General features: G+C 34.9%; 6 protein-coding genes across 11 annotated transcripts in view; 4 read left to right on the forward strand and 2 right to left on the reverse strand.

The window, feature by feature from the left end:
* Positions 1-22,654, forward strand: part of mew (multiple edematous wings) — a 213,610-nt gene that overhangs the window by 53,990 nt on the left and 136,966 nt on the right. For 2 of the 4 annotated variants that reach the window (XM_066398576.1, XM_066398589.1), the window contains 12 exons: positions 2,982-3,077; positions 3,130-3,307; positions 3,576-3,784; positions 3,967-4,174; positions 4,410-4,707; positions 4,880-5,115; positions 5,379-5,794; positions 6,162-6,319; positions 6,494-6,729; positions 6,778-7,306; positions 7,373-7,591; positions 8,230-9,733. In XM_066398576.1, coding sequence (XP_066254673.1) covers positions 2,982-3,077; positions 3,130-3,307; positions 3,576-3,784; positions 3,967-4,174; positions 4,410-4,707; positions 4,880-5,115; positions 5,379-5,794; positions 6,162-6,319; positions 6,494-6,729; positions 6,778-7,306; positions 7,373-7,591; positions 8,230-8,451 — 3,005 coding nt within the window. In that variant the 3' untranslated portion in view covers positions 8,452-9,733. Of the gene's footprint in view, positions 1-2,981; positions 3,078-3,129; positions 3,308-3,575; positions 3,785-3,966; positions 4,175-4,409; positions 4,708-4,879; positions 5,116-5,378; positions 5,795-6,161; positions 6,320-6,493; positions 6,730-6,777; positions 7,307-7,372; positions 7,592-8,229; positions 9,734-22,654 lie in introns of those variants that run through there. The other 2 variants (XM_066398600.1, XR_010752546.1) reach the window with 2 other exon arrangements.
* LOC136414668 (thioredoxin domain-containing protein 9) lies at positions 10,287-11,739 on the forward strand. The gene is made up of 3 exons (XM_066398831.1): positions 10,287-10,909; positions 11,086-11,275; positions 11,361-11,739. Exons 1-3 carry the CDS (start codon positions 10,517-10,519, stop codon positions 11,528-11,530), a joined length of 753 nt encoding a protein of 250 aa, XP_066254928.1. The 5' UTR covers positions 10,287-10,516; the 3' UTR covers positions 11,531-11,739.
* Vps20 (vacuolar protein sorting 20) lies at positions 11,960-13,532 on the reverse strand. Its single transcript, XM_066398867.1, has 5 exons — positions 13,335-13,532; positions 12,830-12,939; positions 12,508-12,748; positions 12,264-12,444; positions 11,960-12,214 (listed from the first exon to the last, which is right to left on the reverse strand). The coding sequence occupies exons 1-5, from the start codon at positions 13,398-13,400 to the stop codon at positions 12,165-12,167; spliced, it is 648 nt and encodes a 215-aa protein (XP_066254964.1). The 5' UTR covers positions 13,401-13,532; the 3' UTR covers positions 11,960-12,164.
* Rrp40 (exosome complex component Rrp40) lies at positions 13,700-14,451 on the forward strand. The gene has a single exon (XM_066398855.1). The coding sequence runs from the start codon at positions 13,734-13,736 to the stop codon at positions 14,421-14,423; it is 690 nt and encodes a 229-aa protein (XP_066254952.1). The 5' UTR covers positions 13,700-13,733; the 3' UTR covers positions 14,424-14,451.
* On the forward strand, positions 14,659-18,244 carry kraken (serine hydrolase like 2 kraken). 3 transcript variants are annotated; one of them, XM_066394332.1, is made up of 8 exons: positions 14,659-14,680; positions 14,772-14,861; positions 14,963-15,031; positions 16,575-16,739; positions 16,799-16,969; positions 17,245-17,394; positions 17,449-17,615; positions 17,673-18,243. In XM_066394332.1, exons 2-8 carry the CDS (start codon positions 14,819-14,821, stop codon positions 17,856-17,858), a joined length of 951 nt encoding a protein of 316 aa, XP_066250429.1. In that variant the 5' UTR covers positions 14,659-14,680; positions 14,772-14,818; the 3' UTR covers positions 17,859-18,243. The 3 variants fall into 3 exon arrangements, with proteins under 3 accessions (XP_066250429.1, XP_066250421.1, XP_066250437.1); XM_066394324.1 differs by lacking the exon at positions 14,659-14,680 and having other exon boundaries at positions 14,709-14,861; XM_066394340.1 differs by lacking the exon at positions 14,659-14,680 and having other exon boundaries at positions 14,722-14,865; positions 17,673-18,244.
* LOC136410892 (uncharacterized) lies at positions 19,529-20,641 on the reverse strand. Its single transcript, XM_066393258.1, has 3 exons — positions 20,349-20,641; positions 19,768-19,867; positions 19,529-19,706 (listed from the first exon to the last, which is right to left on the reverse strand). The coding sequence occupies exons 1-3, from the start codon at positions 20,426-20,428 to the stop codon at positions 19,560-19,562; spliced, it is 327 nt and encodes a 108-aa protein (XP_066249355.1). The 5' UTR covers positions 20,429-20,641; the 3' UTR covers positions 19,529-19,559.

A 22,654-nucleotide genomic window follows, 5' to 3' on the forward strand; every position in this document is an offset into this window, starting at 1 on the left:
TTTCCTTATTTTTATTCTTCCTTCATTATTTTTATTTTATTGATTTCGTCTGCCCTCTTTCTAGCCATACTTGTCAATGACGTGTCGATATGATGGTAATTGTCGAAATGTGTTTCATTCAAATCGATCGAATTTATTCCATCGAAATCGATCATCACGTTGTGTTTAAACGATCTTTAAGTTAAGTCTTATACCGATTTATAATAATGAGTCGAAGCTACGTCCTTTTGTTTAGATTTCTGCTACTTAAATTTTTTTTTTTTTTTATTTTTTACTTTAAAGTTGTAGAGTTCCATTGCCATACAATTTTTGCCTTCACTTTTTACCATATACTCGTTTCTCTATAGGATTTATTTCCTTCTTCCACTCCCAGTTTTAGCGACTCACTAATTTTTTTTTTAATACAATGAATTTTAGGCAATCGATTTTTATGAAATTCTTAATGATCTACAAACTATCAGAATCGATTATTATACTCTTTTTAATAACTCATCCTTATGTTATTCTTCTTTTTGGTTTTCACAAAATTTTCGTAGATCGTTCAAATATAATTTCCTTCGTTGCTTTGTTCGTTCCTTTTGCAAAACAGAGCTAAAATTTGATAAAGTTCAAAATTTCTCTTACCTAAAAAATTTAGGAAAACCAACAGATTTTCGAGAACACATTTTTACGTAAAGGTTGACATACACATAAGCTTACGTATACGTATACGCTCACTTTTCTGAAAAACATTGGCACTTTTATTGAAATTCTACTAAATTTGCCATCGGTTCATTCCTGAATCTCAATGAAGTTCAAGCTTGATAAAGTTTTACGTTTTTGCTGAATTTTAGTGAAAAATTTCAAAGTTATAGCCATCCTTTACATGGTTTCTAATTAAGTGAATCTATGACACATAACAACACAATTTTCAAGATTTATTAGCTGTTTATCAGTTGTTGCACACATATTCTCTGAAATTTCACATAATGAGCATTTATAATAATCCTAAAATGATAAGGAAAATTGGTACTTGATCAACAGAAACTGACAGCATGACTGAGATGGGATATAATAGAATGATAAAATTGAACTAACAAGATCTCATTTGTATAAAATATTTCGTGGTAAAACCTGAGAAACGTGCTTTTTCTCATTTTAATTTTTATTAAAGTGGTTTATGCAACTGAGATTTGTTTTCAAAATTGAAACATCTAACCCAAGGAATTCGCAAAAACATACTTCTAATGTTTTACATTTATGTATCAATAGTTGGGAATACTTTTTAACAAAACTAAAATAAATTTATTAATAAATTTTCCAGTTACACTACAGAAACTTAAAACTGAAAAATTCAACATTCACTATATAATTTTTACATTTGGATGTTTTTTCTTAGTTTCGGTCTCCTTTGTTAAAACTCAAAATTGCTTCATCAAAAGCTTTTAGTAACATCCAAATGACAAAGATTCTGAAACTGGTAAGTCTAACTCAACGTTTAACAGCCGAAATAACGCTGTAGAAATTTGGGGTTTTCAAGCTTTTTAGCGAAATTAAGTTAATCCAGTAACCAAAATAATAAACCTTCTTTAACTCATTTTTATTAACTCACGAGACCACGACGAATTGTTTTTGAGTTTTTGCTTTGGCGGTTTTCACCACGCAGACAAAGGAGGGTTTGTTTCTCTTTTGAAAATCTTCACAATGTGTGAACACGTTTTGAATAATGTTTGATTTAAACGAATGATTTTCTTGACAATTAATATCTCGCCTGCGTTGTTTTTATTTGCATTTTCACATTTGCATTTATTTTTTCACCTAGTTTTACATACAGTATTAGGCTTTGTTTTGTGATTTTTCTAATTAAGGCAATCGTTATGTAAATACATCGCATAGTGTTGTAAATAGCAGAGGTCTTTCAGAAAGGAGTTTCTAGAGGGAGATTTCATCAAAGACTGTCTCGGAGCAAATGTGAGAAAAAGTTTCTTTCTGAAAGCCCTCAAACATTTCCTCTTTGTAGAATATCGTACTAAAGATTTTCTGAAACGAGCAAAAAAGGATTTTGTTTGCTTAATTTTGCTTGTTGATCTCCGATCAATGCAAATCAAGCAATGCCTTCATGGAGAAGTGGAGAGCAAAATGATGAAAAAAGTCAAACGGTAGGTAATTAAATTAAAAAAGGTCGAGCAAAGGCAGTCAAAAAAGTCGATCAGGTTGCTGCACAAGTGCGCACTGGTGCGGGTGCCTGAATACACCATGAATCACGAACGGAACAATGGAACCTCACCACGTTGCCAAAATACCTGTAATTTTCCAGTCAAAAAAGGTCCAAAAACTGCATTTTGTTATATGGCATTCGAGACATCTTGTATACCCAAAAGCAATAGGATTTTCGGAAGTGGATCAGATTGAAATGCTTGAAAAATTGAAAGTAAGTGATTACTCAAGAGGCTCTCTCATTTCTGGAAATCCTGGATGTGATAATTTTTGCTTCATATTTAGGAGAAAAAAAGCTGAGAGAGGAATTTTATATGAAGTCCATGGACTTGAATTAATATCTTGAAGTGGAAATTATCAGAACTTTTGAGAAACCTAAAAGCTTAAAGAAATCTATTTCTGAAATTTCTTCCCTAACTTCCAGTTGTTCAGTAACTTGGGGAGGTCTGAGGACTCCTTTATCAGAACGTCTCATGTTCTAATGCCGTCTTATGATAGTTAAATGATGAGGTTCCTTTGGATAATCTAGAGCGAGTACGCGTGAATCATGGCACCATTCCATTCTATTCCTTTAATATCCGGCAAACGAAATCCTTTTTTAATGGTACTAACAATGCCCTCCTTAAGGTTGATGAAACTATCGGAAGATTCACCTTGACATTCGCATGGGTTTCTTACCGTTGTTTAACAATACTTCATTTGAGTGAAGAATTCAATGGATTCATCAATCTTTCCCGATTTAAACCCAAGACAAAATAAACTAAATTGAATAAACATTTCCGCAGTAAACTCGGTTGATTATGATGAAGATGACGAATTGGACACTCACTTTAAACTACAACCACCTCAAGTCGATGAAATAAAAGATGGACAGTGGCTTGGTAGGTGTACCAAATTTGTCTTTACACATTTTTTCCATTGATGTGTCTTTAGGTGTATCCATACAGTCTCAAAAACCTGGAGGAAAGGTTATGGTGTGCGCCCATCGCTACATCCAAAGTCCTGACCTTTCGAAATTCCATTATGGTCAAGGCTTGTGTTACATGTTAGAGCCCGATTTCAAGATAAAGGAAAATCCTTTGCAGTTCTGCAAAGGACTTCCCACAGATAAGTGAGTAAACCGGATAACAATTGAGTCGTCCGTAGATTCGTAGCTAGAAGTTGCTGTTCTGACTTTTTCTTCTATAGAGCAATTTTTCTAGAGCAAAAACCAAATACAGTTTTAGTGTTGTGAAAAGCGTGTATTCGGTGCGGCAAAGTACGCCTCGCACCCATGCGACTGGGCTGAAGTAAACTTTTCCGCACTAGTGCCGTAAAATTTTACCGCACGCAAGTCGAAATAAAAATAATAAACATGCGAAACTGTTGTCATATTTCAGACTGCACCAACAATACGGATTTTGTCAAATCGGAACGAGTACGTCCTTTGTTGGTGATAGTGCCTTGGTAGGAGCACCCGGCCCTTACACGTGGAGAGGCACCGTTTTCTCCCAGGTTGTTGAAGGAGACTTCCTGTCTAGGGACAAGAATATCTATAAAGGGCCTTTGAACGACAATCCAACTCCAATTGACAAATACAGTTATTTAGGTAAAATACCTAAAGCTTTCCGAATATTGTAGAGGTTACAAGGTGGCCAAGATTCTTACCATATATCGCTTAAAATTGCCTTCATAGCAAACATCTCTTTCTACACATCTTCATCATATCTTGGACACACTGTAACGTTGAGAGTTCACTTCAGGTTCTACTGTTTTTGCCTTGCTGTGCAGGTATGAGTGTTGGAGGTGGCCATTTCTTTGCGAAAGACAACTACACGTTCGTAGCAGGGGCACCAAGATCTCAAATGGTAGGACAAGTGTATTTCTTCGATAAAAAGCCACCAAGTAGTGAGTTTGTTATATCTCTTGTCATAACGGGGGAACAATTCGCCTCTAGTTTCGGTTACGAAGTTTTGGTTGTGGACGTAAACAATGATGGGTAAGTTTTAAGATATACCACATCCTCTTCACTTAAAACGCTACATATGCAATGTATATTTTTAAATACTTTTTAGTCATACATGTTTGATGGCAAATGAAGAAAAATAACTGTAAAATACAATTTCGCTATTAACATTCACCATTTTGTCACGTTTCTGCAACTGAAACATTACATTCTCTGCTCCGTAAAGGATTTAAAACTTTTTAAATCTTTTTACCTCTTAATTTTACAGATTAGATGACCTGCTAGTAGGCGCCCCCTTTTACTACTCGGAGAATAAAGGCGGAGCAGTTTACGTCTATTACCACCTCAACAACTGTGAAAAGTCGAAAATGGAGCTCGAGTGTAAATCGGACGCTGTATTCTATGGAACTGAACAGTCGCGATTTGGTTTCGCCATGACTTCCATTGGAGACATAAACAAGGATGGATACAACGACGTAGCCATTGGAGCTCCTTACGAATATGGACATGGCGCAGTTTATATTTATTTGGGATCTGAGAAAGGCATCCAAGCCGAACCATCACAGGTAAGAATGTAGAGAAGAACCGTTCTTCCAATAAAAAATTGCCATGATGATAATCCCGGGAATCTATTCTTTTATTCGTTATCCTAGATTACACTCATCGTAAAAAATGCGATTTTATGTAGAAAACTCTGAAGAGCTTAGGAGCGAAATTAACAAGTGTGATTTTCTTTAGGTCATGAGTTTCAAAGAACTGAAAACGTTTGGATACTCGCTGAGTGGTGGCTTAGACATGGACTTAAATGGTTATCCAGATTTATTAGTTGGTGCCTACGAATCAGAGAGAGCACTGCTCTTCCTCACGAGACCCATTATAGACATCAAAATCAACATTAGAAGCAACGACATGCACAATATCAATGCTTCCAGAAAAGGCTGTGCTAGCGACAGAAACAATCAAAATAATACCTGGTAAGTGCACGTTAATCAGTTTTCATTTTGAATTAAATGCTGTCAAAATTCTCATCCGCCATTTTATCTAAATTCTACTCAGCCATCTTGGCCGAATTTGACAAATGACACATCTTCTTCCTCAGTTTTGAAACGTACGTTAATGTCAGGGCTAACGACCACCAGGTCCACGTGACATCAGATTTGAGATTGTAAATTTTATTGTTAGACACCATTAATGAACTAACAAAAATCCCAATTAATGGAAAATTTCCATTTTACAGTTTTTCCATTAAGGCTTGTTTCACCATCATGGGAGGGTTCACACCAGCTCCGGGCTATTCATTCAACGTAATATACCATATTACCGAAATTCAGAAAATCATCCCTAGAATATGGTTCAGAAACGATCTGCATCCAGACAACAGGAAGAACGAGAATACTCGTACAATTGTAGTCAACCATATATCTGAAGAGTTCTGCCAGCAGGAAATAGTTTATGTAAAAGAGGGAGTGAGTGATATACTGTCGCCGATCAAATTCAAAGTGAAATACACCTTGGAGAACGACTTAAAGCCGCACACGCCAATTTTAAACACTACGTCCCTCGTGGAGTTTGAGGCCACATTCCAAAAAGACTGTGGATCTGATGATGTATGCGAAAGCAATTTAGTGTTGACTACAGGAACCAATTTGAAAAGTGAGTTTTGATGTTGATGAATGATATAAATGTGAAATTGAAACGGAAACGTCAAGTCGTCGACTTTAAGCTCATAAATCGCCAAAAGCCGCGAAAGCAACAACTTTACTTACATTCAAACGACAGAATTGTGAACATTGGTCGCTGCAAGTTCTGTTGGTGATGCGCTTTGATCTGACCAGACCAATGCTGGGACGCCAACTGAACTTTCTGTGATAAATATATGTTCTGTGGCACTAGGGTACCCAAACCAAGTCAGTGCTTCAAGAGATGTTCCATCTTAAATTTAACCATTTCCGTCTCAATTATGGAACGCATACTCTATTTTGATTAATCGCAGTTAACGGTGATTTTTTTCTTCCGCCAGAAGACGCATATGATCAATACATAGTGGATTCCATTGACAAAGAATTTATCGTGGAAGCTATCGTTGAAAACAAGGGGGAATCTGCCTATCAAGCCAAACTGTTTGTGTTCCATCCAACTGCCCTTAGTTATATCAACGTAAATAAGACTGAGAAACATGTAAGTTTGCGTTTCGCATCACCAATAGTAAGAGCAAGATTTTATAACATCACAACGATGTAAGAGGTACTGGTTCCTTATTATTATGCTGAACTAGTGACCCTCAAATTACGTCCTAATTCGCACAAGTGTACTAATACATATCACTTATAATGTATCAATTTGCTTTTGCAGAGTAACGTAAAATGCTCATTCAAAAACGACACCTTAGTGGTATGTGATCTCGGAAATCCATTCCAAGCCCGAGCTAGTGCCAAATTGAAGTTGCGCTTCGAAATCGTCAAAAATACCAAAGAACAGATACTTGATCTCACACTGAAAGTCAACTCTACATCCAAAGAAACTTCAATGCGCACTGAAGCTAAACTGACAGTGGTTTTGCAGAGGATTGCGGACTATACTATAATAGGGTAAGTTTTGCCTGATCTCCATTGCACTCGTATAAAATTTATCTTTAGGAAAGGAAATACAAACCTCTTCTTCGGAGGAGAGGTGGTGGGTGAATCTGCCATGAGAAACCTAGAAGACATTGGATCCAGAGTCGTTCACCGCTACTATCTGGACAATCGTGGAGAGTGGGATTTGCCTAATATTAGAGTGAGAATACAGTGGCCTTATCAAGTCAGCCCTGGGAAGGAAAAAAAACAAGGAAAATGGTTGCTGTATTTGGAAAGCTTACCGGAGATTAAAGGCAAGCTTTTCATTTTTACGTTAAGTGAACGTGCAAAGATGGAATTTTATTCCCCAGGCGGTTCAGGAGAAGATGTGGGTTTCTGCAAAGTTCCAGACGGCGGCATTAATCCGCTAAATCTTAGTAGGCTGAGTGGCTCCTCAGAAGAGCCAGAGAACCTTCTTCTTCCTGATAGTTTCAGTGACGTCGAGAATGAAAATGATACCACCTTGGAAAGAGGGCGCAGAGATCTCGAATACGTAGTTGAAGCACAAGAAATTAAAAAGGGAGGAGTCAAGAGACAAGTTGTTGTTATGGTATGATTTGATAAATACTTTCCATTTTGCGGAAAATTAGAAGTTTTCATTGGGGGTTTTTCTTAGGATTGTGGAGGATCGGCAAGCTGCTTAGATATCGTATGCTACGTAAAAGGATTAAAGAAGAAAAATCAAGTTTACATAGAAATTCTGGCGAGGTTATGGAATTCTACCCTTGTGGAAGACTACAGCAAAGTAGACTGGGTTCAAATTAAATCCAATGCAGAAGTGGATATTTGGGACACGAGTTTCAATCTAAAAAAAGATCAAGTATCAGTGGCTTCTGTAAGTATCAAACATCCACTTTTTTAGAATAAAATCTTAAAAGAATGCTTCAAAACAACAGTATCTTCAATAATCTTTGGTTAGGTGTAGTACAGAGCGCATTCCGCTAGATGGCGCCAGAAACACCCGCATTCGCCACTGTCAAGAAATTTGTTAGCCTCTGACGCTCTCGATTTCCTGGAGATTCAAAACTTAAAGAATTTTTATTATCGTTTGGGTACATACTTCTACAGTGACCCACAGACTGATTCAACTAGAACTTCAGTCGCATTTTACTAATTTCTAATAGAAAAAAATCGCGATATTCTCGTCCGACAGGCAAATTCGAATTTTAAATTACACTAGGTAACCTTAACCTTTAGCAGATTCAAAAAATAGATCAAGCTCGAATAGTACGTGATTAAAATTGTGGAACTTGATATGATTAGAACTGGACCTCTACACTTTTTTGGTACACTTATTGTTAGCTGTAAATATAGCCTTGGACTGGTAATGAAACTTAATATTTGAAGAATATTTTATTATTACCAATAATTGAACATATTTGAAAATCAGCTGAATAAATTCCAGTAGTAATAAACATAATAAATCAAGCACATTATCTAGGTTTATCTAACTCTTTTTCCTTTCGGTTTCAGGCGGAAACTAAGGTCTATCCAGAAATCATGCTTTCCTATTCAGCGGTCGATTGGCGAATCATCGCCGTAGCAGTAGTAGCAGGCTTGCTGCTGCTTATAGCTTTAGTACTTATCCTACGGCAGTTAGGCTTCTTTAAGAGAAAGAGGGCCAAAGACAAAACTCTCAGTGGGAATCTAGAAAAATCCGATGAGAGTAACAAAACATTGCTAAATAAAAATTGATGAACTATCTGTTTGTTACAATAATATTTGTATAAAACACTATTTTATGATTGATGATGTTACTAGGTTGTATAAAAAATATCTATACATATACTGATAAATGTGTGCTTGGGTTTTTTCTATTAATCTGTATAGTTCAGAGGAAATGATGATGAGAGTGTAAAACACCAATCAGTCTCAAGTTCGTTAGTTAAGTGAGCGACCATAACTAGTCTCTTATTAACAAGTATATGTAATAACATTTATTTAAAAACAGAAGTACAAATCATGTAACCTTCATCAATATTTCTACAAGCACGTAAATATGTTTGTATAATTAACACGGCTTCTGGCTTTTCTTGGAACATTTGACAATTAATAGTTCTATAATTATCACTTTTTTCTACAAGTATTTTCCAAAGGTAGGTAGGTTTGTTGTAAAGACTCAAGTTAATATTTATACTTAAAGTTTTGTTAAAATTATGATATATCTTTTTTCAAATTATTTATTTGTTGTTTAGTATACTTACTGTAATGATTTGGTGCTCCTACATAGTTACGTAAGTATTTCGACTATTATTGTAAATACTTAAGGCATAAATTATGGATTTTTATATATCTCAACAGGTTAACAATAGGATCCTGCATGCCCTCAGTCAGCTAATAATTAGTAATACAATTTCTGTTACATGTTTTCGTATTAAAAAATTACTATTCAACTGCGCTTCTACTTCTTCTGGCGCCATCTATCGCAAAGCGTTTTATACTAGCTTAAAAAAGGATTATTGAAGATTTTGTTTTTCATCTGTAAAAAAAACATTCAATAGACTTTCAAGTCGTTAACCTGTTTGTGGACTACACATAGCGTACTTAATTGTGTTATAGGTCATAATGATATAGAAATAGCAGCGTATTTAGGTGTAAGTATGCCCATTTACTATTTAAGTGCAAATGTGCAAATTGGTATATTATGTACCACTGTTTTTTTAAGTTCTATTGACCATCAAATGGTGCTATAATTATGAAATGTGGATTTGGAAGTGATTCAGATTTGCCTTCTATTACTTGAAAATTCAATACACTTTCACTGCCATTATTTGTAGCGGATAGAATATATTATGCCCTGATGGTGGTTGATTCGTGAAGGCCATTTAAATGTAAATATTATGTATATATTTCTAATTGTAAATAGAGTTTATTATAAATATGTGACTTGCTATTAATTAATTTTATTGTTTGGAATTATTATTTGATTCATGTATTGTAAGTTTCCAAATTTTCAATATACATATTTCTTTTTTTATCGTTTGCTTTATAGAAACATTTTGTTCAATTTTAAATTCCACATGTCTCTACCGTTGGAATACTGGATGGGGTTGTAGGTCATAGAGCTTCAGGTAATTACACAAGAGGTGAGTTCGTAAACTCAAGGAACAGTAATACGTCATATCTTGATGGAATAGGAAAAAATTAATAACAAAACAGCGTTGTTTTTTCTTTTACGAGTTTTATTTACATTGTTTACCTATTTAATTTTACTTTTTTGTTACTCTAGCAACCATGCACTCGGGAATCGGGCCGTATTCACACATTGTGTCTTCGTTTATAGGATTAAGGTGCTGTCTGGGGAAGATGAATATATATTTTGATAAGTTAAATTATTAGATAAATAGCAGGTTGTAGATCTGAGTTTACCGTCTTTAAAAACTAAATTACCGTTGCCACGCAAAGGAGTAGTGGATGTGCACATGGTCGAAGTACACCGACGTTGCCACATTACTACTTAAATGGCGATTTCGTTTCATGAACATTTTTAGGCCATAAGAACAATGAAAGGTAGCGGAGAGATTTTGAGGTTATAAATATTAAAAACTTTCTGAAATAACAATTTCCAATTGAAAACCATCCGGTGAAGAAACTTTAAGTTTTTCGAATAATTAAACACAAAAAACGTAAAACTTCATATATAACATTAATTTTACCTGTAAATATACAGATTTGTTAATTTTTGACAATTAATTTCCTGTCATTACCCAAAAATAAGCAGTTTCAAGACACACATAGAAACCTTAAATAAATCACAAAAATGGCCAATGTAGAAAACCAACTCCTGCAAGTAACGCAGGCAATAGAAAAGCAGGTAGATGCAACCATTGAACAAATTGATAATTTGGATATAAATGATCTGGAACAACTAAGAAAAAATAGAATGAAAGAGCTGCGAAAACATGAAGAGGAAAAGCGAGAATGGTTGAAGAACGATCATGGCAAATATGAGGAACTTCCGGAAGAAAAGTGCTTTTTTGATATTATCAAGAAGTCTGAGAATATAGTATTGCATTTCTATGTAAACTCTTCTGAAAGGTGTCAAATTGTGGATAAGCATTTGAAGATATTAGCACCTAAACATATAGAGGCTCGTTTCGCTAAATTAAATGCTGAGAAGTGTCCATTTTTGGCAGAGAAATTGAAAATTAAGGTAAATATGAAGTTCTTTGTCTCTTTATAAGGATTGCCTTGAAGTAGCAATAGTAAATAGTATTCATGAATTGTTTAGATGTCAGTTACTTTGGATGTAATGTAATCGCACCCGATATTTCTTCCTGAAGACAGTTTGAAAACAATATTGTTTCATTTTCATAATTTTTATTCTAGGTTATTCCAACAATTGTTTTAATCCATAACACAATACTAGTAGACAAGATAATTGGGTTCAGTGAAATTGGGAATAGAGATGATTTTTCTACAGAAGTGTTGGAATGGAGAATTGCTCAGAATGGAATAATCAAATATGAAGGGGATCTTAGTGTTGTTCCAGACCAGCAAATTCAGAAAAAATCAAGAGGTATGTAATTTTCTTTTTCAGTTTGCAGAGACCATTTGACTGAATAATCAGATTCATTATTCTTTGAATATCAAATTTGAAATAGGTTATGGTAAAAAAATTAGAGACAGTGCCTACAATAGGAATGATGATGACTTGGATATTGAAGAAGATGGTTTAAGAGGTGACAATTTAAAATCTGAAATATTGTCACTACCTGCTCAATCTAATGAGCCAACAGCAGAAGAACTGGCAGAACTGGAAGCTTTAGATTGATTGGCAATTTTACTTTATAATAAAAACTTGAGTGTCACAGAAAGAATGTTTTCTGAATTTCATAAGAATGATATCCATTTTTTTAATAATATTAACTAATATATTCATGATTTGTAATAACATAATTTTTTTATACTTATTATTTGCTTGTTTGAAGTTAAAAATAACTTAAACCATTTAATATAAATTTTAATAAAATATTTATTATTCTGAACCATTTAATTTTCAACTAAAACTTGAAGACTTAATTAATGACAGTTTGATAATCATATGATTTTCCCCTTTCTCTATACAATACAAAAGCAGTTATGCATAGGTAGTATTGCAGCAAAGGAACAATGAAGTCATATAGTTAATAATTTAGTAAAGGAATAGAGAATTCCATAAATTTTGAATCAAGTGAAAGGAAATTGTGTCACTAGCTCAAGAGTCTCAGAGACAATGATGATATCTGCATCTATTACAAATTAAAACTAGCTATTTAAAACTGATATCACAAATTCATATATTAATGTAAGTATAAATATTAATTATTTATAATTTAAGTCAATTAGTATCGACTGTAAGAATGAATACTAAGGGTATAAAACTATAACAGTAATATACATAACTCAATCCTGACATCATTATATCATTAGGCTTCCAGTGCAGCAACTTCAAGTGCCTTGAATTTTTTGGCTTTATCTGAAAATTATATATTGTCTTCACAAAGCTTACAATAGAAACAACTCACCTTTCTTTGAGGATTGCTTTTCCCTTTCTTCGTTTTCAGCACTAGTTTCCTCCTCATATTGAATGTGTACATCATCAGATGGAACATTGGGCATTTGCTCTTTCAAAATTGCTGCTAATTCATCTTCCACTGCTTCCTCATCTTCATCTGTTAATCCTCCACTTAACAAGCTTGATATTTCCTAGAAAAAAAACTCATTTTGTAAGATTTAGAATAATCAACTGTGTATGGTAATTTAACTTACATCTTGCTTTTCCTTTGCTTCTCTGGTTTCATCCAAGATTCTTTCAATGTCCTCAATATTAAGAGCATCATTCATTCTCTTCAAGGCTTCATTTCCTTGTTTCAGACCATCAACTACTTGAAGTTCTATTTGAGCAAACTCTATATCATGAGTAAGTTTTTCTAAGTTTTCCAGTTGCCCATCAGTCTTTCTGAGTAGTTGCTCTTGGTAACGTTTTTTCTTAAGTAATAGCAATGCTCGACTAGAATTTGTTTGTTGATTAGTTTTACACAAATATAAGGGTATAACAATATTATATTAATTAAAAACCTCAGATACTTACTCCTTTTGACCCTTAGACAGTAGCTTTTTAGCTAGCTCTCTGTCAGATGCTAATGTGAGTTCTATTCGCTTTTGATATTGTTTTAATTTATCCCTTTGTTGCTTCAATTGCTAAAATCAGTACAAAATGGTAAAATTATATAAACATTGAACTAACAATTGCTAACTGGATCCACAACATATTTAAATCCAAACTAATTATTACTTTATAGGGAGGGGGGACACAGTCAAATATAAGCCAGCTAGGTGTTGCCTGTAAGGGGATTTTATGCCCTTTCATTTGGTTACTGCTTGTGCATGACCTGTGAGCTATTAATTGTTTTTAATAGTTCTCACTGGCACGTGAGACTGATACTTTCTAAACTTTAATATTGTAAATTCCACCCAGGGTCTACCTGGGTTCATATCTTTTCTATTGTGTGAACAATATAATCGAATATAACATAAGGTGGGCAGGTATGCTATATGCAAATCAAGAATCTATTTATTTTTTAATTTTTGCTTACCAAGACTGCTTTGTCTTGAGCTGTGACTCTGCTAAGAGGTTTCTTTTTACCAAAAATTATACCCATTATTCACGTGTTGCTATATAAAATTAGGAATAATATTATCACCTGTTACACCAGAACATTAAGTCATTATTTTTCTGCTTAATGTTAATTTGATTTTTAAATTTATATTATAAATCATAAACAAATGTCAAAGAAACTGACACTGACATAAATTTGAGGTTAAACAGTTGTAGTTCGTGGTGTACGTCCTACAACTTTTGTTTCACTTTTCGTTAACATTTCTAACAAGTATGAGTGAAATGGATAGAAAGTCGTGCCTCCTAACGTAACCTACAAATAATCTACAGTTTTAGTTCTATTTTTAAGTTCGGTTCCTCAATTAATTAACTAAAAATGACCAAAGTCATAGGTTACTTCCTACCAGGAGAAATAGTTAATGACCTGAATTCAAAAGACAGACAAATCATAATTGGTCCAGGACTTCGAAGAAATGAAGAAGATCCCAATAGCCTGGTGGTTTCTCAAGCCGGTAGACTTTGCTTCAGGACGCCAAATACCTACTGGATTGAAAGCCGACGAAACAGATACGTTCCCAAAAAAGGTGATTGTGTTGTTGGAATCATAACCAAAAAATCAGGAGATTCCCTGCGAGTCGACATAGGAAGTGCCGAACCTGCATGCCTCAGTTTGTCAGCCTTCGAAGGCGTTACTAAGAAAATGAAGCCTGATGTCAATATAGGTGATACTGTGTATGCAAAACTTTTAAATGCGCACAAGGAAATGGAGCCTGAGTTAGTGTGTATTGATCAATATTACAAGGCAGGACGATTAGGTCTCTTGTCCAATGAAGGATTTTTGATAAATTTGGACACAAACCTTGTTCAGTCTTTATTAAATGTTGAAAATCCCCTGTTAAGGACTCTTGCTCGCAAGTTCCCATATGAGATTGTGATTGGTGTTAATGGGAAAGTGTGGATGAAAGCAAATAAATCCAAAGATGTGCTGACTCTGTGTAAGGCTTTTGAAGTTGCAAGTGGTGAATCAGAGAAGAGTATTATTGAAGCTTGCAGGGAGCATAAGTAAATTTTTGTATTAAGTTTTGGTTGCAAATAAAATTCCACATCTACTCCAGTGCGTTATAGTTTAAATGTTGCTTTAGTTTAGCGCATAGAAATGTAAACGAAAACATTTAATGCAATTTTTGAAGAGCACCATTCATGACATAACCATCATTGCCAAATTTCCAGGTTAAAGGCAAAGCATTACTATCAATGACCTAATCAGCTGATTAGTGTCATTGCAAAATTCGAATGTGTATATAAAACCGTAACGGGAGAAAGGTGAATGTGGATTTTTAGATAATTTTACGGTTTCTATTTCATAAGCTGCGTTTCTAGGTGAACGCAATCATCTATTAAACTCCTCTGGTAGGGAGAAACCATTTTTACCTAGTGTCATTGTATATTTTCACGTTTACCATGAGTGCTGCGGTTGAACTTGAGCATAATGGAGATTCTAATAGTAGGTACTTGGTGCTTGTATTTCTTATCTTCATAATTAAAATGTCATTAAGTATGCAAATATTTACATAACTAAAATGTGTGTTACTTCCTCCCAAAAAGGAGTCTCAATCACCACCAATGACGCCTTCGCAGAAGTACAAATTCCTGTTCCTTGGGGACACATAGCAGGTAAGCCCTGGAGTGTTCAGTAAATGTATGAAGTATATTCTGGCACAACTGATGTAGAATTTACTGGCGGCTTTACAAAACCTCACCATACTTTAGGGACAGAAAATCCTCCTTTAAATCAATAAATCCTTTATCAAAACTACTGCTGTCCTATCAAACCTATTTAACTAATCAATATTTACACAACTCTTGTTTTCTTATAGTACAAGCAGGTTTTCTTAATTGGGTTGCAGTCTGATCAGTAATGGCATGTGGCACAAATAGCATTTACTTAAATTTTTACCCTATATTTCGTAAAACTAATAAAAATGGTACTCTGTACACACAAAGTTTTTTCTGGAAGAAGCTAAGTGCTGCTCCTTAAAAGTCATTTGTGACCTGTGGTCATAATAACTTGCCCAATTTAAGTGCACTCACTTTGTTTAATTTGACATGAAACCCATGAAATAAAATAGTGCGACTAGACGCCTATTATGGATATAGGTATATTTATTGTTAGCCTTAGCCTAAATTGTTTCCCTTCCCTGTAAATATTTTCATTTAGGAGTACATGTCTATCGCAGGAGCGTTTGAAAATCTAAACAAACCACGAAAACACGTGGATGAGGTCAAAGATCAAAACCGTTTTTTGATGATGAAATACTATGAAATCAGTGCTCAGAATAAAATTGCTATTTTTAATATTACGAGTACTTAATAATTGTAATATATAATTCGGGAAGTATCAAAATGACCTACTAAAGCATAGAATGATTTTCTGTATATAACCAGCCGCAAAGTGACAGTAATCAATAATATATTGATTTACATTAAAAAATAGTTTGCTTGATCAAATCCTCAACAAATATTGAGCTGAAATCAACTAAACCAAACCCAAACAAATTTTATCTCTGAAATAAAATATATTCCTAATTTTACGAGTTAACAATACCTAATTGAGAACTAACTACTATTACTACACCTCATGGACTTTGAATTGTTTGCTGATATCATGACTCTATCGTGGTTAGCAGTGATAATTCCAGTTCTCATGCATGATGAGTTTCGGTAATCGCGCTTAAGGCGTGATTCAGCAACTCAGCCTTAGACCCAGTTGTACAAACGCGGTGTGAAAGTCGATTCATTTAAACCGGGCGGTACTGGAACCACCTCGTAAGAATAGCGTTGGTGTCACAAATGAAAAATGAGCTGGTTTGAGTACTAGTTGGGAACCAACTTTTTTAAACAGTGATTAACTAATTATCGCCTTGTAATGATACCAATTAATTTGATGGTACATTTAACTTGCGTTAGCGAAAATAAAAACAATACTGGCAACAGGCGATTTTTTATCTTATTTTCATTGCACACTCCACATTTATCAGTTCATACCTTGTGTCTTCTTTGCATTGTCCTAGAAATGTTTTATTATACTTTCCGGCTGGGTGGGGGTTTCTGGTCAATAGCCATTCATAGGATTTGAGACTATAGTAAACTAGTGGACCCTATGAAGAGCGCTTTGCCTTTCCAATACTTAAGTCCTTAGTTGAGCAAATATTTTCAGGAAAGTGGTGGGGTTCACGTGACCAACAACCTATCATCGCTTTGCATGGCTGGCAGGACAACTGTGGCACCTTCGACAAGGTAGCCCCATTACTGAAGGAGGAGGGGCATTCTTTGCTTTGCATAGATTTGCCTGGGCATGGATTTTCATCACACCTTCCGCAGGGTAAGAAATTTGCCAAAAATATGGTTTAAGATGCAGAAAATCACAGTTTCTGGATTTAGGCCACAAGTACTATGTTTGGTGGGATGGCATCCATTACTTAAGGAGGATAGTTAAGTACTTTAAATGGAAAGACATTATCATCTTGGGACATTCGCTCGGGGGTGGAATTGCGTTCCTGTATGCAGCTACGTATCCCAAAGAAGTGAAGAAATACGTTAGTATAGATCTTGGTAAGTAGTTAAGGTAAATGGAGTTGGTGACAAAAATGCTAAGATTGTTGAGAATTTATGGAATTTTACCCTGCATAGAAACCTGTACCAATTAAAGATTGTTTTACGGGTCCATAGAATTTTCTAAGTCTGCCGCTCGAATACAAGGCAAACGCGGTTGATTTGGCCAGATAGTTTACACGTTTCCCAACCATTTAAATTTACTTTATGGCTGTTGTTCGTAGTCTAATTATTATCATTATTGAACTATTTTCCACCCCAAAACACTGTTTTAGCTAGTCCTTCAGTAAGAAACTTACAAAGGAGCTGTGATGCAATAGGGCCTGCCATAGATAAATTCTTAAGTTATGAAAAACTAACTCCAGACCAAGTGCCCTGTTACCCATACAACGAGATGCTTGAAATATTGGTGCAGGCCCATAAAGGTAGTTTCAGGTTTTTAGTTTATTCATCAATTGCCTTGATTTATAATTCTATAGGTTCAGTAAATCGTGAAGGATGTGAAATTTTATTGAAGAGGGGAATGCGACCTGCTATGAATAGAGATGGGTATTATTTTACTAGGGATCCCCGGCTCAAGCTCTCTGCTTTGGGTTTTATAAGCATTGAGCAGGTGACTGAACTAGCTTCAAGAATCCTCTGCGAGGTTGGTTGCACGATATTATTGTTATCTGCACTGTGTATACATATATGTGTTTAACAGGTATTGAATATCAGAGCAACCAATGGCCACAAACCAGACCATCCGGAGCATTACGACATCGTTTTAAATGAAATTGAAAAACAAGCCAAGAAAATGGAGCGACATTTGGTAGAGGGTACGCATCATTTGCATTTGAATGATGGGAGATCAGTGGCGGCAATTATTCACAAATTCCTAATATCTTAAATTGGTAAATTATCTAGTCAATTTTACATATATTTATAATGTATTTATATGGGTTGGATAATGTTAAAATTTTAATTTTTTGATATAATATGAACTTTAGGTTGTAGATAAATTTATAAATTATTTTTTCGTATGGGTAAAAGGTATAAACACGCACACTTAGACTTTACAAGTATCAGAGTTTAGGCTATAGTTCTGGTCATATTTCTGTACTGTTTTGTTTGTTTCAGAGGTTGATTTTGTTGTTTCATTATATTGAAGGAAATTTTATAATTCGATTTTGTGATGTTAGTATGTATTATTCTATATGCTTTTATAGATGCACTAAACTTTGGATTTGATATAGTACGTAGTTTTTAACGTAGCAATTGATTTATTGATATTGTGGCAAAAACAACAACCACTGTGCATATATAAAGAAGTAACAAAAATATACGGCTTTTTGTTGACGTTAAGCAATTTGTTTTGTTTTATTTTTGACGAACTGATAATTATGGAAGATAGTGGTAGAAAACTTGTCACCACTTGGATTTCTTAGATAGAGGACGTTTTTAAACGCTGCATTTTGGAAACCTTCCTGTAATTTTTGCATACACTAAAATGTCAAGAAACTGAAAACGGATTTGATACCAGTAAATTTTTTTCTTCGCAAAACCAGTGGCGTACATCACAATTTTTCCCTAAAAATAATTAGTGAAAATTGAGTGCTCCGATTTCAGTGAGATTGGGTTCCGCAGTAGCCGTACGATACAGCTTTAATATACCGCGGTCAAAACTCGAATCGGAAAACTTCGATTTTTTGGCCCAAAAATTTTCATGATGTATAGTCCATGGTATTTTTCGGACCAAAAAATCGAAGTTTTCCGATTCGAGTTTTGACCGCGGTATATTAAAGCTGTATCGTACGGCTACTGCGGAACCCAATCTCACTGAAATCGGAGCACTCAATTTTCACTAATTATTTTTAGGGAAAAATTGTGATGTACGCCACTGGTTTTGCGAAGATAGAATTTTGATTTGAACTGCACACTACGAATATTTTTTTGTGAATAAATTTATTAAAACATCTAAAAAAATTTTGGTTTCGCGAAGATGTGGCGTCCATGACAATTTTATTCACACAATTTCTAAACAATATACAGGGTATATCATTGAAAACTGTGCACTCGGCTTTTTTGAACTATGTTCAAAATGTCAGAAATTGGTGCTACACGATGATTTTGTTTTTGAGGGGGACACGTTTTAGCTTTAAATGCATATTCGCTAAAACAGCCCCCTTCGCGGGGATACAATTAACTTTAGACTCTGGCACTATGGGTGGAATGGCACCTCGTTTGAAAGATTTTTCAATTTAAAATACAACGAAATGATTGAAATATGACGAATATATATTGAAAATCATTGAAATTTTTGGAATTGTTTATTCAAATTAAATTACTGTTAAATATACCAGAGGAAATGGGCAGGCCAGGGGAAATGGACCGTGAGTGCAAATTTGATAAATTGAAAGTGGGAAGGCTTTACACATAGTCACCTCAAACCTATTTGCCCAGCCCGTACTTTAAAATTTGTGGATTACGTTGGTTTATTATTTATCAGTTGATGTACACACTGTATATATTGAATATTGATCTTTGACACATATTCAAATCACTTTACATGACGAAATATTATCGATATTAATTTGCATTTATTTGCATTTTATACAAAAACAGGCATATGGCAGTGCCATGTTTCAATAGGCAGTGAGGGATTTTGTTGGTAAACTCCACATACTTTTTCCCACTGCAGTTCGGTAGGGCTAAAAATCGATTTGGATCTCAGATTACCCTTTACAGTCTCGAGTTCCTAAAATAATAGAATTGTTTAACAGAGACTAAACTGGAGCATTCACCCAAAATGTTCATACTTTTAAAATTTGTCTGTTACGCGCTTTGGCCTGATCAGTTGACAGTTTCGGGCCTTGTACTGTCTCAGCATCAGTGTTATTGCCTCCTACCTTACGAAAACTGAAAGTTATGGCACTTTACAACATAAATCAGGAAGACTATGCAGCTAACAGCAGACTAAACAAGCAATAAATTCCTGTCAAAATGGTGACTCTGAATTTACTATGGTTTTAGAGTTTAAATCGCTAAAGAATTACCATGTCATTTTTTCCTCGTACCTAATATCACTCTCTCAGTATTGCTCAAAAAGACAATATTCGATGAATAAAGCTTAAAGCATGAATGTACTTTTTATTGCTGTTGGAATACTCCTTCACGTATAATCAAAGTGTCTATCATTGAAACTCAAATGAAAAAATGCAAATAAGTGAAACAGTTTCTGGTGAAATCCCACATTTTAATTCAGATTGAGGCTGGGTTTATACGGCACGTAAAGTATGGCACAATGAGAAGCAAAGGGTAAAAAGATATGAACTTTCTATGTTATGCGTTGTATAAGCCCGGCTTTAGCTACCTTATTCATGCACACAAAAAGTTTTACCCCAGTTTTAAAATATTATCCACTTTTTCTTCCTCCTTTCGGTACTTCAGTATTACTTCTTCTACTTCGGCAATAACCATTCTGCCGATGAGGCAAATTTGTACAGCAAATAATAGCACGTTGGTTCGCACGTTGATTGTTTGTGTTTGTATCTATCTGGGGGCCATGGAGAATGGGAAGTTGCCATGGGTACAGCCCTATTACCACTTCCCTATCTATGTACTGAGGTTGCGTAATATAAAATACAGGGTGGCCCATTGAAATGATCAGGAGATGTGTGAAAAGTAGTCGCCTGCGATATCAGATTTACAGTGCTTTGGGTAAGTTTGTCATTATCTTAATGAGCAACATTAGACAGTCATGTTGCAAGGATCGGAGCAACTTTGGCAAATTAAATGAAGAAGTTACCTCTACGTTTCCCTTTCAGGATTTTCCGCCGATTCAGTGTCCATGCAGGAAAAGAAGTGAAGACATCTGAATATACAGGGTGAATCTTAAGAAGGAATTTTTCTTTTAACACGACATGAAGCTCAATAAAAATAAGTAAAATCTTTATGTAACATTTTTTCGAGATCTGAAAAATAATCAAAATATGCAGACACTAAATTTTTAATAAATAACAAAACTTTTAAATATTATTTACTCCGGGAATGGCAACAAAAGGTATTCGAAATTTCTGTCATTGGTTTTATTTACGCAAATTACATGGTGTTAGAAGAGATCTTTTTGTTCAAATTATTTCTGCGGGTTTTTCTATCCATTCACGTAACTCTGTCACTGTGTTAATTTCAGTCGTAGACATCAAATTTTTCTTATAATCTCACAGATAAAAATCACATAGATTTAAGTCTGGTAATCTCACGGTCCATCTTATTGATTTCATACGCGCATGTTTCGATTGTTTTTGAGATTTCGAAAAAATGTCACTTAAGATTTTGCTTAGTTTTTTAAGGCCTATGTCATGTTAAAAGAAAACTCCCTACTTAGCTTCACCTTGCATGTAATACCCATGTAATTTATTTTCAAAGTCACATAAACTTTCGTTCTACCTCAACTAGTTCATTGCACATGGAACGATAAAAACCTGAGGTGCATGGAAAACCAAAAAAATACTGTTAATAATAAAGCGACATTACTTCGCTTATTATCACAAAAGTTGATAACTTTATCACCGAGTGAAGGTATGACATGCCCGGTATTTTAACGAGGTCTCTTCTTTTTTCTTGCAGCTTTTCCATTGGGCTAGAAAGGGAGAGACTAGGTAATTTGAATTTGAATTATTTTTAAATGTAAAATATGGCCAAGCTGATACCGTTTGTCATGGCGATAGTCGCTAAAGTTTACGCAGCCATTTTAGTGGTAACTGCCGCAACAGAAAGTGGTTCCTCATATTGAAGGTAAGTCCGTTATTTTGGGGTATGTGAAGGAAGACCAGTTTTGGAGCAAACGGAGAAATTGTCGGTTTGGGGTTGTTCCAAAGAACGAAGCACTCACAATATCTTAGAAGTGGTAGGAGCGGGATAAGTTTCTCGCGGGAATGGTGCCGTTTGCCTCTTTAGAAAATGTTTTACCTTCTCAGCGTTGAAGTCCTTTATCTTATCTGGGCACCATTGTCTTTTACAATATTTGCTAATTACGTAATTTGCGAGCAAGCACTACATCTTGATGACGTTAATTGATTAATTAGGAAAAATAATCGTTAATTAGTCAAAAGAGGCTCCTTGAAAAGAAACCATTTGATTATTTCTTCAACGGGGAAACGTTGAGTGAGACAGTCCAAAGTTATCCCGTGAGTGTCTAGTGAGGGATTTATTTCGAACCGCATTATAGTGTGAATTACTCGGAACCTTGAGATGAAATTAAAAATATCCTTGGAGATTTTTTAAAGAGGCGATTAACAGTATCAGATTATAAAATTTTTATTGCTCGTGTAGTCGAGAGTGTGAACACAATAGGTACTTTAATTCCACAGGTGATCTTTATTTAGTACACGTTTAGAATTTTCTCGGGTTGAACATGAATGGTACCGGGTTTACCACGTGTACCAATGGGAAAAAACATCGAACATAGTACCCAGTGAAAGTTGCGCCAGTTACTTTCAGAATTGGAGCACTTGGTGCCCAGGAGCGCTCAATGGAAGCAGAGAGATTAAAGTGAGTAAATTCGGCTTTTTCATTGCAAATACTTATCTATTTCGTGCTATGATTAAAGCAACGCACAAGCTAATTGTTAGTGATCAAAAGGCGTGTTATGTAATTTTATTCGGGCCAAGCGCTCTTGTGACTAACCAGCCACGTTCAACAGCA

The sequence above is a fragment of the Euwallacea similis genome, chromosome 1 (genome assembly GCF_039881205.1).
Source record: "Euwallacea similis isolate ESF13 chromosome 1, ESF131.1, whole genome shotgun sequence".
In the NCBI taxonomy this organism is placed as follows: domain Eukaryota; kingdom Metazoa; phylum Arthropoda; class Insecta; order Coleoptera; family Curculionidae; genus Euwallacea; species Euwallacea similis.

What these genes read in the sequence shown, in the direction of transcription:
- LOC136414668 (XM_066398831.1), top strand. Translation starts at nt 10,517, where the DNA reads ATGGCCAATGTAGAAAACCAACTCCTGCAAGTAACGCAGGCAATAGAA. An exon ending in CAGAGAAATTGAAAATTAAG is followed by an intron (nt 10,910 to 11,085) that starts GTAAATATGAAG and finishes TTTTTATTCTAG; the next exon opens with GTTATTCCAACAATTGTTTT. An exon ending in AATTCAGAAAAAATCAAGAG is followed by an intron (nt 11,276 to 11,360) that starts GTATGTAATTTT and finishes AATTTGAAATAG; the next exon opens with GTTATGGTAAAAAAATTAGA.
- Vps20 (XM_066398867.1), bottom strand. Translation starts at nt 13,400, where the DNA reads ATGGGTATAATTTTTGGTAAAAAGAAACCTCTTAGCAGAGTCACAGCT. An exon ending in CTCAAGACAAAGCAGTCTTG is followed by an intron (nt 12,940 to 13,334) that starts GTAAGCAAAAAT and finishes TACTGATTTTAG; the next exon opens with CAATTGAAGCAACAAAGGGA. An exon ending in AAGCAAAGGAAAAGCAAGAT is followed by an intron (nt 12,445 to 12,507) that starts GTAAGTTAAATT and finishes TTTTTTTTCTAG; the next exon opens with GAAATATCAAGCTTGTTAAG.
- Rrp40 (XM_066398855.1), top strand. Translation starts at nt 13,734, where the DNA reads ATGACCAAAGTCATAGGTTACTTCCTACCAGGAGAAATAGTTAATGAC.
- kraken (XM_066394332.1), top strand. Translation starts at nt 14,819, where the DNA reads ATGAGTGCTGCGGTTGAACTTGAGCATAATGGAGATTCTAATA. An exon ending in GCATAATGGAGATTCTAATA is followed by an intron (nt 14,862 to 14,962) that starts GTAGGTACTTGG and finishes CCTCCCAAAAAG; the next exon opens with GAGTCTCAATCACCACCAAT. An exon ending in ATACGTTAGTATAGATCTTG is followed by an intron (nt 16,970 to 17,244) that starts GTAAGTAGTTAA and finishes ACACTGTTTTAG; the next exon opens with CTAGTCCTTCAGTAAGAAAC.
- LOC136410892 (XM_066393258.1), bottom strand. Translation starts at nt 20,428, where the DNA reads ATGGTTATTGCCGAAGTAGAAGAAGTAATACTGAAGTACCGAAAGGAG. An exon ending in GATAATATTTTAAAACTGGG is followed by an intron (nt 19,868 to 20,348) that starts GTAAAACTTTTT and finishes CATAACTTTCAG; the next exon opens with TTTTCGTAAGGTAGGAGGCA. An exon ending in GTAACAGACAAATTTTAAAA is followed by an intron (nt 19,707 to 19,767) that starts GTATGAACATTT and finishes CTATTATTTTAG; the next exon opens with GAACTCGAGACTGTAAAGGG.